This window comes from Nuphar pumila, chromosome 11 (genome assembly GCF_984573655.1).
Source record: "Nuphar pumila chromosome 11, dmNupPumi1.hap1.1, whole genome shotgun sequence".
NCBI classification, from domain to species: Eukaryota; Viridiplantae; Streptophyta; class Magnoliopsida; order Nymphaeales; family Nymphaeaceae; genus Nuphar; species Nuphar pumila.
The window spans coordinates 1,585,189-1,602,162 of record NC_143259.1 but is presented as its reverse complement, the minus strand read 5'-3'; the positions used below and the strand labels follow the sequence as shown (position 1 = coordinate 1,602,162).

The window sequence follows — 16,974 nt, the reverse complement described above, 5'->3', positions numbered from 1 at the left end:
TAAAAAGCTTCTATTCTTATCAACGTGGCAAGCAAAGACACCGGGCTTTATTCTCCAAATTCAATTCAAGTCATCGAAGGAGGAAAAACTGATGGTATTACCGTGATTTCATCCAAGTTAAGGTCTAGTTACTACTATCCTTTTCTGCGTTCCGTCCCTTTCTGGTAGGCGGGAAAACGGGTGGGTTTGTTCGTGCACCACTCTCGATCTTTCTCGATTGCTATAAATAGGGTGCTCGCTCTCTCATTTGGAGTGGTAGACGAAAAAGGGAAGGTGTTTCTGATGCAAAATCGCTCCTCAAGACTGTTGACGATCGTCTAGGGTTTTCCTTTTCTTCCCTTCGTCTTCGTCTCCGGCGAATTCTGCATCCCAATAGAAAGATACCTCTCTGGCTTCTCGCAGAAGCTACCGGGGACGATCTCGAGATCCACAGGGAGAATTCTCTCTGTAGAGAAGCTGATAGAGGGAGGAAGGCGGAGGAGCTGGAGGGTTTTCTGCGAGTTGCCGAAGGAAAGAAGCCTCAACGACGGTGAGTAACAGCTGAATTTTGATTTTTGAATGCTAGATTAACAAAATATCGTTTATGTTTTGAAAATATCGTGATATTTTTAGAGGCAGATAAAATGCTGAAAAGTTTTCAAAATGTCGTCTAGAAGTTGTTGCATTTTATCTCGTTATTGATGCGATAGATACGATTCTCTAATATTTTGTATATTATTTATAACCCTTTGTATTTTCTGTATACTCGTTACGCTGTATGCCGATATTTTTCTACATTTTTTCCGAGAACAACGAGATTCTTAAAAATATCGCGAGATTATCCACCGCCACGAGAACGAGAGCGTAACGTCTGTGACGTTGTTTAGTAGGAAGCCGACGGTGAAACGATTTATTTTACGGGGCTTTTTGGGTGAAGAAATACGTGAACTTTTTGTTTAAAGGTAAAGTATACCCGGAGATTTTGGGGAATCTTTCTGTTCTGATGCCACTTGTTGTGGATTTGACAGGTAGCGCCTTTTGTTTGGAGTGAGGACTTGAAGCGGTGCTTTCCTTTCCGTCCTATCTCACCGTACTCTCCGCAATAAACAAAAAGGGGCGGGAAGGTATCTCTTAGTTTCTCTGTGTGTTGTTTGCATGGTTTCTGTTTGGAACCAGTAGCGTAATCAAGAAGCTTTTATTCTTCAATCTTTCTATGGCAGAAGGCAGTAGATAACATAACGTTTCTGATACGATCTAGTTTGCTTCTTCTCAGAAGAGTAGAAGAACGAAGCAGGGGTCGACGAAAGAAGCGGAAAGTCGGATTTTCTGAGGTAAAAGTACCAAGTATCTCTGGGATTTCTAAAGAATATAGGCTTGCTGGCAGCTCCCAGAGAAAAAGGGAGAAAGGAAATTGTAGTTCATAAAACAGGCTCGAATTCTGGGATAATATTGTAAAAACTTAATTTGATTCTGCTTTTAAGTAGCTTGAATTGGAGGTTTTCAACAGGCGCACGGATCTCAATTTGCAGGGTATTCGATTTAAGGTTCGCCAGTTTGGAGTAAAAAAATGGTGACTAAAACCGTGGACATGAGGTCTGATACGGTGACCAAACCAACGGAGGCAATGCGGTCTGCAATGGCTAGCGCCGATGTAGATGATGATGTTTTGGGCTCCGACCCTACCGCAAGTCTGTTTGAGGTGGAGATGGCGACAATCATGGGCAAGGAGGCGGCCTGTTTTGTTCCTTCAGGGACGATGGGCAACCTTGTAAGCGTTCTGGTTCACTGTGAGGTCAGAGGAAGCGAAGTCATTCTTGGAGACAACTGCCATATCAATGTTTATGAGAATGGTGGAATCTCTACTATCGGAGGCGTTCATTCGAGAACGATCCCTAACAATCCGGATGGAACAATGGATCTTGATTTGATCGAAGCGGCCATCAGGGACCCGGAAGGGGAGCTTTACTACCCAACTACAAGGCTTATCTGCTTGGAGAACACTCATGCAAAGTAATGTTTTGCTTTTCTCTTCTTTAATTTCTTGATTGGTTCTTGTTTACTTGAGGGAAGAATTGGGGGAACGAATCCCGCCTGTGACCCTCTTACTAGAACGACTTGGGAATCACTTGATTCCATCTAGTGCTCTCGTTTGTGCTGTAATTGTTTTTCTCGATATGTTGTTATTGTTTAGCTGACGTTGTTCCTGACATTCTTTCTTCACCATTTCATAGGAAGGTAGTTTTTCAAAAGTGTGGGATCGGGTGCCCTAAAAAAGTCTATGTCCACTTTGGACTTGATTTCTTTTTCCTTTTTTCCCCTCTGTTGGTTGATGTTTATTTGCCTTTTTTTCTCGGTGCACCAGTCATCCAATATGTACCCTGTGGGTCTGAGACACTGCATTGTTTGAATATGAAATGTTATCCCCTTGGCCACATCCATAGTCATGATTCCATTATAAAATCGCCTTTTATTGGAGTCTTGCATCATCCCGAGATTGTGCAACTCGGTATTTGGTCTCATAAAAAAAAGGCCGATGTTTACCTTGGTCCCCTGTCTGCATTGTTCCCACCACACATGCTACTTGTACTGCAACATAAGTTCTATGGTGCTGGCAAGCTAGATTAGCACTAGAACTTCCATAAAAAGTTTAAAGCGATGGTTTGTATGCTTGTGGAGACCACGCTGTAAGTGGGATAAGAAGAACCACATGACATGAGGCCGACTCCATTGGCAGAAAGATGGGTCAAACTTCAAAGTAGTGATTTTTTATGCACTACAGATGGTCAAGGTGAGTATATGTTTCTGACAAAGATGAAATATTGGAGATATAAAGGGCATGTTTGCTTTGGTCACAGGTGAGAAAGTAGAAGCTGTGATTGTAAATCACAAGGTCAACCTTGTGATCTACATTCACAAGATTCAAGGCAAAAACAATCACAGCTGGCAATCTCAAACTCATCTTTTACTTTTCCATGTTCTACTAATCTTGAGATATATGGTGATTGTGATTTACAATCATAGGATCCAAGAATCACAAGTCCTTGCAAACATGCCCAAAGAGAAACAGAACCTGTGAGAGATCTGTTTGATGATCTTCTAATTCGTGTTTCAGAAAATCATGTTCAATACACTATAATGGCTATGACTGTTATTGTGCACACTTGAAAATGCCACGTTATTTCCAGAAGCAGACTGCTTTTGGTCTCTACCGATGGGAAAACTGATGATCCATGAACGAAACCGAGGAGCTTTAGTTGAAAGATCTAGTTTGGTGTTTAAAACTAGATCAATTGCAGACTTTGATGATTGTACTGAACACTACTAATAATATTCTAAGTGTTGTGGTTGCATCATTAGCTCAAAGTTGTTGATAACATTTGGAGGCACCTGCTTTGTGCACCTCAATGATAGCTTGCGTGACAAAAGAAAAATGATTTGTCAATGTGTTTCTGTGATAATGATCAGGGCTTTGTGGTGCTCATCTTTTTTGGGAGTGAAGGAAAAACTTTGGTACATTGTAGGTACCACATGTGAACTTATCACCTCTATGCCAGAAAGCCAGAAAAAGATCAATATAGTGCTGACCTTAGAAGCTTGTAATTTGTAGGAGCTCATGAAATGAATCCTGCAGACATTTTCATTGATTTAATCAGTACAATGCTTCTGAAACTAAACAGGTTGAATGAAATTCAAATTGTTGTATTTAATCAAGAACAGTCTGGGAACCATAGGATGCGGATCATGTAGGAAAAGGAACACGGAACTTATATCTGAGTTGTTCTGTTTTGATAAATGTAATAGATATTTTGTGTAATATAAGAAATTCTGGACTTTTATGGCATAATTCTCATCCAGCCTTGTAAATTAAAGCTTGGTCCTGCAGGTAGCGCACCCTTTCTACTTCTTTTCTTTTAATGGCTAGTTGATGGCCAGCTTCACATCTTATTATACAATTCGTGCCTGAAATAAATGCTTTTGCCACTCAATTTACTCGATGGTCACTTCTGCTAAAAGGAGCTCAATGTTGTTCCATTTACTCCCTAAACTTAGTTGATAGCTCCTGTACTGGCTGCATATGGTTTCTGTTAATTTTGGTGTAAATAGTTTCTGAATGGGTCCCCTTGCATCTATTTCTATTTCTCAATTCTCAGGTAGTTTTGATGTTCAGGATTACTGGCTTTCCTATTGAGCCATGCTTTTACTGAGGTTAGACCATTTTTGTCATTTGTCCAATTTCCCCTCATCTTGATACAAGAGATCAGTTTGGCATGCTGCACCCTTTCTTTTTTGCTACTGCCTTCTTTCTAACTATGGGGTAGACGTGTGTGCAGGACATGCACTTGTGGTCGTATTTGTTGCTATTTTCTTTCCATTTTGCTTCTCTTGTTATTGCCTTCTGGTGGCCTTCTTCAATATGTGACTTTGTGTTAGTGTTCGTCCCATCCATTCTACGTTTTTTTTTTGCATTTTAGCTAGGTCAACACTGATGTCTATCTTGAATATGAAGTTCCTGTGCCCATCCTATAATATTGTTTGCATTTTAGATGGGTCATTACTGGTGTCTGTCTTTAGAACTGGTTTAAGTTATTTGATCCTTTTCAGCAGATATCTACTCTTTGTCTGCCATGCATTTAGTTTGAATATGCCTTTCTCTACATCTAAGTAAGATGGCGGACTGGTAGCATGCATTGCTTAACTTGCTTGCTTGACTGTTAACTCTAGATACATCTTTCTGGATGTAGGTCATATTTCAACACGTGTCTTGATACATTCATGTCTGCTAGAACTTCAGTAGATTTTTAAAATGCTGCAATCTTTCATTATAACTTACTAAGGATGACATCAAGGATTGGCATCACCACCTCCAGTAAACGTATGTTTCAGTAACATTATTGAAAACTTCATTTCACAGAGGTTTTCCTGAAAAAACTGTATGGATTAAAATTCTAAAGTTGATCAGTTAAAGCATGGGTTAATGTGATCAATGAACTAATAATAGAATTTTGAATTTCCAAAGTGCTCTATTATAATGGGAAAAAATTCGTGGAGAGGTGTGGTATTTATTCCTTTTTTAGCTGGTAATGAAGTTGCAAACATAAGTACAGGTCTAGCTACTGAAGTGAGATAAAATGTCTTCGTTCATGTATAATACTGAAGTTTCATGAGTTCGTGGGGCTCTCAGAGTGCTGAGTGAAGCTTGGAATTGATCAGACCAGAAATCTAGCAAGTTTAGGGCATACTCCATTCTTTCAAGCTATGCTGTCCTGTCTATATGTTAGCCTAGCATTCCGTATGAAGTAATGACCATACTTAGTTCTCTCTTAAACTGCAGTTGTGGTGGTAGATGCATTTCTGTGGATTACACAGATAAGGTGGGAGAGATCGCTAAGAAGCATGGTTTAAAGCTCCACATCGATGGGGCTCGCATTTTTAATGCATCCATTGTAAGTTATCAGTATATATAAGTTTGGAATAATGATCTCACTAATTTATATGGTTTGTAGTTTGAAATTATTGTTTTGTAGATTTACTCTTCTATTTTCAAAACTATGCTCTGTCTATTGTACATCGATTGTGCTAATTCACATTCAATTTCTTCACAATGTTTTAACTGTTTTCTACTTTATCATTGGTACTTTTGATGTTGGAAAGTGGAACTCTTACCTCTTTGAATGCATGGCCCAGTCACAAACATTTTTCCTGCCTGAAAATAGGTGATTTGTCTGCAATGTTTACATAATTATGTCTGTAAATATAACATGTGATTTGCAATGACATCTCAGACCCGGTTTGTGTGTGTGTGTGTGTGACTGCAGCTGAGTCTGACTCACTCAATTGGTCATTGGAGATTGTTGTTTCCTATGTTGCTTTATTTATGATGATATCAGTGTAAATAAATGGAAGCCTCCAACAAGATCCACTACATTGCCAAAGTGAACACACTAAAAGCCACAAATGGGCTCACTCACAAAACCCACACAAAGGGCAAATGCTAAAGGCTAAAAAATAAATAATCTTTTATTGATAAACTTCATGCAAGAAGCATAAATAATAAAGGGGAATGACCCCTATTTATATACAATGTAGAGAGGGAGAAAGAGACTCTAAAAGAGTCAACGCCTACAAATAGAGCCGTTGGACTAGCTTCAACGACTCCTTTGACTAGTCAAGGTCTAGTTTAAAAAAAACTAAACCTAGTTCTAAATGAACATGCAAAAAGAAATAAAAATATATATATTTATAAATATATATATATAATATAAATATATATGAACAATTTTAACACTCCCTCAAATATACAGTACAATAACCTAAAGTTTGTCTAAGAGAAAGTGAAATCGGGGAGTAACAAGAGGTTTGGTGAAGAAATCTGCTAACTGTTATTCTGATGTAACATAAGGCAGATCAATGGTCCCGTGTAGATACTCCTCTCGAACATAATGACAATTCATTTCAATATGTTTAGTATGTTCATGAAAAGTACGATTGCTAGCAATGTAGATCGCACTCTTGTTGTTACAATACATGTGAGAGGCTCCTGTCACTTGAACTCCCATATCAGCTTCTTGCATCACCACGAAATCAAAGATTCACCTAAAAAAATACAAACTTATGGTTGAGTGCCTATCATTGAGATCACCTCCCCCGTTGACACCAGTATAAGCAATTAAATATAAAGAAGATGAAGCAGACAAAAAGAGGCCTCAAGAAAGAGAAGTCTTAATATATCTAATAATACGCAAAACCACTTCCATGTGAACAGAAGTGGAAGCCTGCTAAAATTGACTAGCTGGATGTACAGTGTGTGTTATGTTAGGTGTAGTAATTAAAAGATAGAGAGTGCTCCAATAAGCTATCTATAAGGAGTAGGGTCTTCAAGAAGTTCTTCATCATCAATTTACATCTTGATGTTGACAATCTCAGGAGTATCAACTCTCTTATCATCTATGATTTCAGACCTGAAGACAATGTCAAAAGCCAATTTAGACTGAAATAATAAATATCCTCTAAGAGAGTAAGCAACTTCGATTCCTAAGAAATATTTTAAGAATCCTAAATCAATCATTTCAAAATATTTTTTGAGAAGTTTTTTAATATTTTTAACTCTCTGTTTATCTCCTCTAGTGATGATCATGTCGTCTACACAGAGAATAATAATAATAATACCTGCATCAGAAATCTTAAAAAATAGTGCAATGTCAGTCAAACAAGTTCTAAATTCAATATCAAGCATAACTCGACTAAATCGGTCATACCAAGCCTTTGGTGCTTGTTTAAGTCCATAAAGAGCCTTTTCCAAACGAAGAGACCCTTAGGAACACTTATACTTGGTGGTGCCACTATATAAACTTCTTCAACGAGGTTTTCCTTAAGAAAAACATTTTTGACATCTATTTGAAATATATGCCATTTTTTAATAACGGCTAATGCTACTAGGATTCTAACAGTGGTCATTCTATCGACTGAAACCAAGGTTTTCTCTTAATCTATGCTATATTCTTGAGAATATCTCTTAGCCACTAATTTGACTTTATATCTTTCAAGAGTTTTATTACTCTTTATTTTAATCTTGTATACCCACCTACAACCTATAGGTTTCTTTCTTTTTAGAATATCTTGAATGGTCCAAGTATTAGCCTTTTCTAAAGCTTCTAACTTTATTTTTATGGCTTCTACCCATTCAGAATGTTCTTTAGCTTTAATATAGGTTGAAGGTTCTACATATGATTGAATTAATGCAATGAATGCCTTGTAGTTTAGGAAAAAAGAGTCATAAGACACAAACTTTCCTAGTTTGTACTTCAGGCTATTCAACATATTTTTCCAGTACATATGGTTGGTTAAGGTCCTTAGCCTAGAATATTGTAAATAGTTTTTTTCTTATGAGTTTGCTCTTCAGTAATTATATCATCATGACCATTATCAGGATCACATTCATCTATATCAAGACCACTAGTCACATTCATAATCACATTTTTCATAACTTGAACTTAAATCAAATAAAAAACAATACTCATTTACTTCCTTAGACTTTTTAAAGTCAAAGAATTTTTCTTTTTCAAGGTCACATTACGTGAAACATATGATTTTTTATTTTTAGGATCAAAGCACTTATAACCTTTTTGGTTATCTGCATAACTTAAGAAGGCACAAGGAATAGCACGAGGGGAGAGTTTATCATTTTTGTTAGTAAAAACAAAACATTTACACTAAAAAACTTTTAGTCTAGCATAATCAGAAGATGTCATCCTATTGATGAGATATATAACAGTTAGAGTTGCTTCAACTCACAATTCTTTTGGCACTTGATTTGCTATTATTTAAGTTTTGGTTGTTTTCATAACAAGGTTGCCAAACTAGGAAGCAGAAGCGGGAAACGACACGGGAAGCGGAAGCGAGAAGCGATGCATTTTAAAATGTATAGGAAGCGGGAAGCGATGAATAAAAAAAAATATAATAATTGAATGTGAATCATAATGAAACACAAATAAAAACTAAAATAAAAGTGACTAATATTAAATTTCATGATTTTTTAGTGTAAGAATTAAATTTTTAACAAAATCTAAAAATGATGATTACCAATTTAGATAAAGCACATGGAAGCGAGTGAGAAGAGTTAGAGAAAATACATAAAAAACATGAAAAGTTGAGTAAGAGAACATATAAGATGAATAAATGAAGTGTGTGGAAAGCATAGGAGAAGTGTGGGGAAATCGATGTTCTCATCAAGTTTCTGAAGCGAGGAGTATCGCGCTTCCGAAGCGAGTTTTCGGGAAGCGAGCTTCCCACCTATCTAAGAAGCTTCCGGTAACTCTGTTTCATAATATGTTTGTGTTTTAGTTTAGTCAAACCATTTTGTTGTGGTGTGTGAGGACAAGATCTTTGATGTGAGATACCATGCAAATTTAGATAATCTTTAAATTCTTTTGATAAAATTTCTCTCCCTGAATTAGTATAGAACATAGAAATATCTTTTTCAAACTTATTTTTGACCAAGTTTTAAAATATTTGAAAATGTGAGAAGACTTCAAACTTATGTTTGAGGAAGTAAATCCAAGTATACCTAAAAAAATCATAAACAAAAATCATATAGGATGCATATTCACTTTTTGATATAACTGGTGTTGGCCCCCCAAACATCCGAATGTTTTAGCTCAAGCGGTCTAGAGGAAAAGAAAGTTCTTTCATTAAATGATAATCTCTTCATTTTACCAAGAATACAGTCTTTACACATAATATTTTCAGAATTACAAAAAAAAATAAAATTTGAAAAGTGTTGGATTTTGAATACATTAGGAAGACCAAGTCGTTTGTGCCATAAATCCAACTCTAGTTTTTGAATATTATAACGAAGGGTATCCTTGGATTTTTCCAAAAAATCCATGTAATAGAGCCCTCATTCTCTATGGCCTTTCCCGATCAACTTTCTTGACTGGCGACCATGTACCCAACAACCATCAGAAGAGAAGGGGACATTATATCTTGGTCGGATATTTGTAAAACTGATAAGAGATTTAAATTTAACTTAAGAATATATCTAACTTTTAGAATGGTAAATTTTTTGAAGTTTTGTAAAATCTTTTTGAAATTTTCTATTCATTTTATTTCAAGAGATGTACCATCGACCGTAAAAACATTTGACATGCTTGAGTTTGTATGACATTCAGATAAAAATCTACTATTAGGGGTCATGAAATGAAGTACCAAAATCAAGGAGCCATAGAGTTTTACCGAGATCGAAGAAGGATGAAACTGTTGCTCCAGTTGAGGCTTCATTTGAAGAAGATACCCTTTTGAGAATAGGTTGGAGAATTTTCATAAGTTGTAACATTGATATGGGTGCATCATGATGTTTGTTTTCATTTGTCTCTTGTGAAGATCCAAGAAGCTACCTTTTTTCTTCCATCCTTCTAAACTTTAGGCATTGAGGTTTAGCGTGCTCGGGTTCATGACAGTTATAATAAATAATCTTTTTTCTGTCATGATCATTACCTTGTTTTCAATAAGGCTTCTTATCATGCTCATTTCCTTGTTTCCAATGAGGTGGCTTGTAGGGGCGCATGTAGTTTCCTGGTCTAGAGACGGCCAAAATGGAGTCGTCTTCATTTTTCAAATAGTACCCTCTTAGCCTATTCTCTTCCATACTCAATTCTTCGATAGTGTCAACAATAGGGTATTTTTCCTCTATAGCGAAGAGTCAATTTGGTACTTTCAAACTCCGGTATCAAGTCAGTTATAAATTGATAAAAATGTTCCACATCAAGTTATTTTTGTCGGAGTTCTATATATTTTGGACAATGCCGCTTAGGCTCACGAATAGACAATTCTTCTTTAAGTTTGAACAATTCATTGTAGTATTCCCTAATACCTTTCTCTTTTTGAGTCATTATCCGAAACTTTATTTTGTAGATTACACACATGTGCAATATCCTTAAGGGAATACATATTCTTAAGGTATTCCCAAGCTTTGTTGGCATGCTCAAATATTGCGAGACTAGAACACTTTTTAATATCCACGCTATTGATTAACCAAGACATGATCTTGACATGCCCCATTCTTCACTCTTTTTATTTTTTTCATAAATGGCTAGTGCTTTAGTCTTCTCACCATTTGTAATAGAGACTTCTTTTTTGTTCTCTACCTTTGTAAGGACTAGTTTAGGATCCATATCGAAACCATCAATTAATCCTCACAATCCTTTTCTCTATATGTGGTGCTTCATTATTGAAGACTACGTTACAAAATTAGTATCATTGAGTTGCATGACTACGATGATGACTTTCGTATTGTCATCCATTCTTACGAGAGAAAGAGATGAGAAGAAAATAATAGATAAGAAAGGAGAGAGTAGTAGCACAAGCACACCTCCACGAATACACGAGAGACAATAAGCAATCCTCAAGAGTTAAGAGCGACCTCGCTCTGATACTATGTGAATAAATGAAAGCCTCTAACAAGATCCACCACAATGCCAAAGTGGACACACCAAAAGCGACAAATGGGCTCACTCACAAAACCCACACAAGGGGCAAAAACAAGAGGCTAAAAAATAAATAATTTTTTATTGATAACCTTCATGCAAGAAGCATAAATAATAGGGGGCGATGACCCCTATTTATATACAATGGACAGAGGGAGAAAGAGACTCTAAAAGAGTCGTTGGAGCCCATCCAACGGCTACAAATAGATCAGTTGGACTCCAATGACTCTTTTGACTAGTCAACATTTTGTTGACTAGTCAAGGTTTAGTTCAAAAAGAACTAAACCTAGTTCTAAATGAACTAGACAAAAAGAAATAAAAGAAGAATAAAGAAAGAGAAAAATATATTTATAAATATATATTTATATATGTATATATATATATATGTACAATTTTAACAATCAGCATCTGCCTCATGTAACAACAAATATTGTGAAAGGTGAGACATGATTAAATATCAAAACTCATTCCACCAGTACCGGTGAGACTCCATCATCATGCTGTAGTAACTAGGTGCCATTTATTCTTTGCCTAGCTTCTTCACATCGATCAGTCCTTTATGGCAATGTTGAAATTGGTTCACTAAGTGAGTTGGTTTCTCAAAAAAGCAATAAAATCAGTCCAGATCAAACCATTCCTGAATTGGACAATTTTAAACTTAATTTTTTAATTTAATTTTATTTTTTATAAATATATTTTTTTTACTATTTAAGTGAATTAGCCAAAAAATCATCTGATTTTTTAAGTGGGTGTAACTGACCTATGCATCATTTTGGCAAAGGGCCGATCTGATCAAAATCAGCTGATTCAGATCGATTTTGATAACGTTGCTCCATGGTGCTAAATATCTCAGTGAGTTTGAGATCCTGTTGTCTTGTTATCTTACATATTGTTGTTGGCAGCACCCTTTATGGATTGATTTGGGAAGCACACACTGTATCTATGAGATATTTTGGACGTTTTATTGTGCGTCTAATTAAGTTAAGAATGCTTGCTGAAAATTTTTTCATTACCACCAAAGATTCTCTGTTCCCTCTTCAGTTATAAATTCAACAATCTATTCTCCATATCATTTGTCTTGATATCAATCATGTATATGCTTAAAGATGAGCCTGGCTTTGGCCTTTTCAAACACATGCTTATTTATATTCTTGTCTTGATAACCATCTGCGTATGATATGCAGACATGATTGACACACCCTGCTGTAAATAGTTCACCCATTAATCATGTAAATCTGTCCTTGCCTATGCTCATCATTCATGTGGTTTTCAATGTTGTTTGTGGTTTATATGTTTCTTGGTTCATTGTCTAGCGTACTATCCTGGCTTTATATATATATATATATATATATATATATATATATATATCAATCTTTTCTGATTAATGATATTTTTGTGCCAGGCACTAGGAGTTCCTGTTGATAGGCTTGTGCAAGCTGCAGACTCAGTGTCGGTACGAAATGATAAATATTTCTCTTTGTTCTTCCATGTAGAGCAGATGCATCTCTCTCTCTCTCTCTCTCTCTCTCTCTCTCTCTCTCTCTCTCTCTCTCACACACACACACACACACACACACACACACACGCGCGCGCGCCCGCGCGCACACACATTTACATTGCCATTCCATGGTATTCTCCGAGCTCCTGTTGCAAATGTTAGATTATAATCTTCTTGTGGTTCTTAAGTGTCTATACTTTGCTAAACTATCTGATCAGATCCTTTCAACAAACTATTTGCTATCACATGCATTAAACAGGTGTGTCTATCCAAAGGTTTGGGGGCTCCAGTTGGATCAGTAATTGTTGGCCCAAAAAGCTTCATTGCAAAGGTATCCCTCAAAATTTTCATTGGGAATGTTTCCTTTTCTCTAAAACATTATATTGAAGATAATAGCACTTGATTTGGGACTCATGTTATGGATGTTTTTATTAGGCAAAAAGGCTTAGGAAAACCCTAGGTGGTGGGATGAGACAAGTTGGAATCTTATGTGCTGCTGCACGTGTTGCTGTACGAGATAATGTTGGTAAGCTTGCAGAGGATCACCGGAAGGCCAAGATTTTAGCAGGTTTGGTATCTCCATATCACTTATGATTGTAATGTATAAAACCTGTTGACGATGATGCTTGGCACTATGCCCCAATCTGTATTATTAGTTTGGGCAAATTAGCAAACCATATGGGTAAAATATAGCTGGATTTTGTGCATTTTTTCATGCTGATTTCACAAGAAAGCATTTTACAGATGTCCAGGACTCCCTGTTATATCATTTTGTTTGCTATGCAAGAAGATTTTTCATTTTTGAAACTTTATCTTCACAAATACATGTACTACTGGATTTGCAATTTGGCTGCACAAAAGGAGCTGAAAAGGAACATGCCTTTAAAAAGTATTTTCGACTATTGTAATCATTTCATGCCATCATATGTGATGTGATATTTAGTAAGGGAAACGTAAATGGTGCCAATGTACTAAATTTGGTTGTTTAAGTTTTCTAACTTCATGTATTTGCCCTTTTGTAGAGGGGCTTAGTCAGACCAAAGGGCTGAAAGTGGACTTGGCTTCCGTACAGACAAACATTGTTAGTCTGCTTCATTGTCATTCATTATTTCTTGCACTACTGCTATTTTGTAAATATTGATGCACCTACCTGTTTTGTGCTCTTAAGATTCTGATTTCTGCTTATTTTTGGTAAACAGGTATATTTTAAGATCATGAAAGGTTCAAATGTCTCGTTGCAAAAACTTTGCAATTTCTTGAAAGAACATGGTATTCTTGTGATGCCTTCGGATTCCCACAGGTTAGGCTTTTCTCAGAACTCTTCTGTAACTTTGCCTCTCTTTCCTTCATATTCTCTAAGAGTCTAAACTTGGTTTGCGTAGTTCATTTCTGTCCCTTAAGGGTGCATTGGAATCACGAATGCACGTGGACAGGATAGCATGGGACGTCCATGCACATCTGTGGACAGGACAGGACAGGACTCATTGTCCTTCCCTGTCCACACGCCCCAAAAAACAAATTTTTTTGTGCATCCATGCATGTCCGTCCTCCACTGTTCCATGGGGGCACAGCCCGACCTGAACCCAAATTCCCAGGTATGGGCATGGAAAGTGCCGACCTGAATAATATTCGGGTAGACCCGAACCTGACCCAAGCAATATCCAGGTGGGGTTTAGGTCATGATTTTTGCCGGGTACCCAACCGGACCCGGTTTTTTGCTTGGTATACATATATAGGGTAAATATCGGCTACTAATGAAGGTAAGGAACTAATGAGTATATATAACTGAACATATTAGGCCTCATTTCTCGTTCTGCCCCTATAGGTTTTAAGTTTTGTATGATAGATCTTAACCGTTAGATGTGTTTAGCATGCTCGATTTAGTGGCAATCGACTCTTGGTTTATGTTTTTTCGATGAAAAAATATGAGCCGGGAAAAACTGGTATTGATTTTGGATCACCAGAAAAACCTGAATACAGGTCAGATTCGGGCGATCCAAAAGCCAGTTCCCACTAAAAACCTATAGATCACATCTAAGGGGCCTAACAAAAAAGGGGGCCTAAGGAACGCATTACTATATATATTTCTAAAATTATGAGGGTCCGGATTTGGGATTCTATTTTTGTGACCTAACAAAACCAAAACCCGAAACTGGTTGTTAGTTATATGGCCAGGTTTGGGTCAACCCTGACCTGGCCTTGTCCCGATCCATTGACAGCCCTATTTGTCTTTATGCATGGCACCAGACGATCGAGGACTTGTCTTTAAATTGGGAACTGGCCGTCACCAAATCATTTTACAGAATTAAACTTTTTTCTTGATTCCAATCCTTTGGCAAAGCCAAACTGGAAGAGGATTAGTTTGTCGCATTGAGCAATGCATGAAAATATCTTCAGGTTTTTATTTGTGTGCATTGCTCACATGCTTAAAGTGACAAACTATGGCTGTAAAAGAACATAATAAGCGGTCTAATGTGATAGATTGGTAGAGTATCTCTGCAGTTCCCAAACTGCAGTCATATGCTCTCAATATGGTGTTCGTCATGGTTTCAGCAGATGAAAGCAATGGTTTACGTTATTATCGACGAGTGTAATCTTATTATTGGCTTCTGTTTCAAGGTTGATTGTTGATTTTGTACAACCATGTTCGTTAGTCCATCTGTTACATATGCATTTTTGCTTCGTTTTTGCAGTATTAGGCTTGTTCTGCACCATCAAATCTCAGAAAGCGATGTCCACTATATGCTTTCATGCATTCAGGTGATCAGATTTATCAAGACTTTGCCGGTTATGTAATTAGCAAAGTTTTTGAAACTGAAAACTGCCTATTCGTATGTGCAGCAAGTTCTTCAGCCCTAAGCTTGAAGTTGTAGGTGAGGCGGAAGGTGGTGGTGGTAGCGCATGTGGACGTTGTTATCTTTATCTAAATAATTCTGCGCTATGTTTTGCGGCCTCATGGTGAAGGCTTTAGTTTCTCTTTTGTTATCTTTATTTATCTCTCTCTCTCTAGATTGTGGCTGTTTTGCTCTTATGTTTCTCTCCCATCCAATATTCTGCTGGATGTATTTTGGTAATGTTGAATGGTGAATGTTCTCCTCTCTCTCTCTCTCTCTCTCTCTCTCTCTCTCTCTCTCTCTCGTGTATATATATATATATATATATATAAGGCTACAAGATATGTGAACTGGAGTGTGACTGAATTTTTCATGGGTTTATTTTTTATTAAATTTTAAGGATGTGATCTAGATGCTTGGTTTCATAGAAGTGACTTGGATCATCGGATGATGCATAGGAAGAATTTTTTAAGGCTTGAAAATCAATGGCTCCAAATTTTTATAAATATTCAAATGTTCAATGATTCAACAATAGATTCCAAGCATATGGACCATGCCAAATACATCTGCAAGGTTGGATTTGCAAAAAGTGTCGAAAATGCCTCATTCACACTAAGGTTTGCATATTTTCAGTAAACATATTACAGTGGCCTTGTGTGTGTATGATAATACATCCGCTAAATGAAATGTATTAAATGAAACACGCTAAATGGGTTTTTCATTTGTTATTTTTTTTTTAAGGTTCTAACCCCATAGATGTGTTGGGCATGGTCAATTTATTAGGAATTCACACTTAGATCATGTATTTTTTACAAAAAAAAAATGATATTTGGAGCCTCAAAGATTTACAAAGATTTTTTACCGTTGATTTTTTCAAACCTTATAAAAACTCATCCATGTGTCGGAATTAAAAGCTTCAAAGAGTTGATATCTATAAAATCAAGTACATAGATCACACTTGTATGGTGAGAATTTAAAAATGAAATGAAAAAAACTCAAAAAACCATTCGGCATATTTCATTTAGTTCCTTACCTTATTAGTAGCAAATACTTTTTGTGGGTAAGGAATCCCTTAATAAAAAACTATAATATTATAATTTTTTTTTATGAATTTTGCATATCTTACTCTCCAAATGCGATCTGCATGCTTGGGTCAGTAGAAATCAGCCCGTAAGATTTTATGGGTGTTGAAAATCAACAGTACCAAATTTTCAACCTTCACAAAATTGTATTTTTACATAAAAAAAAAATCCAAAATTGGATTCATACCAATTTAACCATGCTGAACATATATGAAAACAACTTCCTGTATAAGTTCCAATTAGGGGGTTCCTTGTTCCCTCTGTAAGTTTTAATTATAGGGTTCCACTTTTCTCGTTCTACCCCATAGTTTGAAGTGTTTAGCATGCTTGATTTAGTGAGAATAGACTTTTGAATCATATTTTTCAATCAAAAAATGTTTTTTTATGAGAAAAAAAAATTGATGCCTTCATAGCCATTGATTTTGGATCATCAAAAAGAACCTGTATACAAGTCAGATTGCCGTGATAAAACCGGTTCCCACTAAACAAAACCTATAGATCACATCTATGGTGTTAGATGTGAGAAAAAATACCAAAAAACTATGATTTTGAGGGGACTGAATGGGGCAAAATGAGAAAGTCAGCAGAACCAGTGCATT

At 36.5% G+C, this 16,974-nt stretch overlaps 1 protein-coding gene across 3 annotated transcripts; it reads left to right on the top strand.

Annotated features, from left to right (window-relative positions):
- The first annotated feature begins 250 nt into the window (after window positions 1-250).
- Window positions 251-15,565, top strand: LOC149821578 (low-specificity L-threonine aldolase 1-like). 3 transcript variants are annotated; one of them, XM_089980945.1, is made up of 12 exons: window positions 251-529; window positions 1,008-1,103; window positions 1,253-1,310; window positions 1,509-1,989; window positions 5,312-5,423; window positions 12,364-12,414; window positions 12,719-12,790; window positions 12,895-13,027; window positions 13,482-13,540; window positions 13,659-13,759; window positions 15,153-15,219; window positions 15,301-15,565. In XM_089980945.1, exons 4-12 carry the CDS (start codon window positions 1,547-1,549, stop codon window positions 15,316-15,318), a joined length of 1,056 nt encoding a protein of 351 aa, XP_089837071.1. In that variant the 5' UTR covers window positions 251-529; window positions 1,008-1,103; window positions 1,253-1,310; window positions 1,509-1,546; the 3' UTR covers window positions 15,319-15,565. The 3 variants fall into 3 exon arrangements, with proteins under 3 accessions (XP_089837071.1, XP_089837073.1, XP_089837072.1); XM_089980947.1 differs by having other exon boundaries at window positions 1,487-1,989; XM_089980946.1 differs by having other exon boundaries at window positions 1,203-1,310.
- Window positions 15,566-16,974: the final 1,409 nt, after the last annotated feature.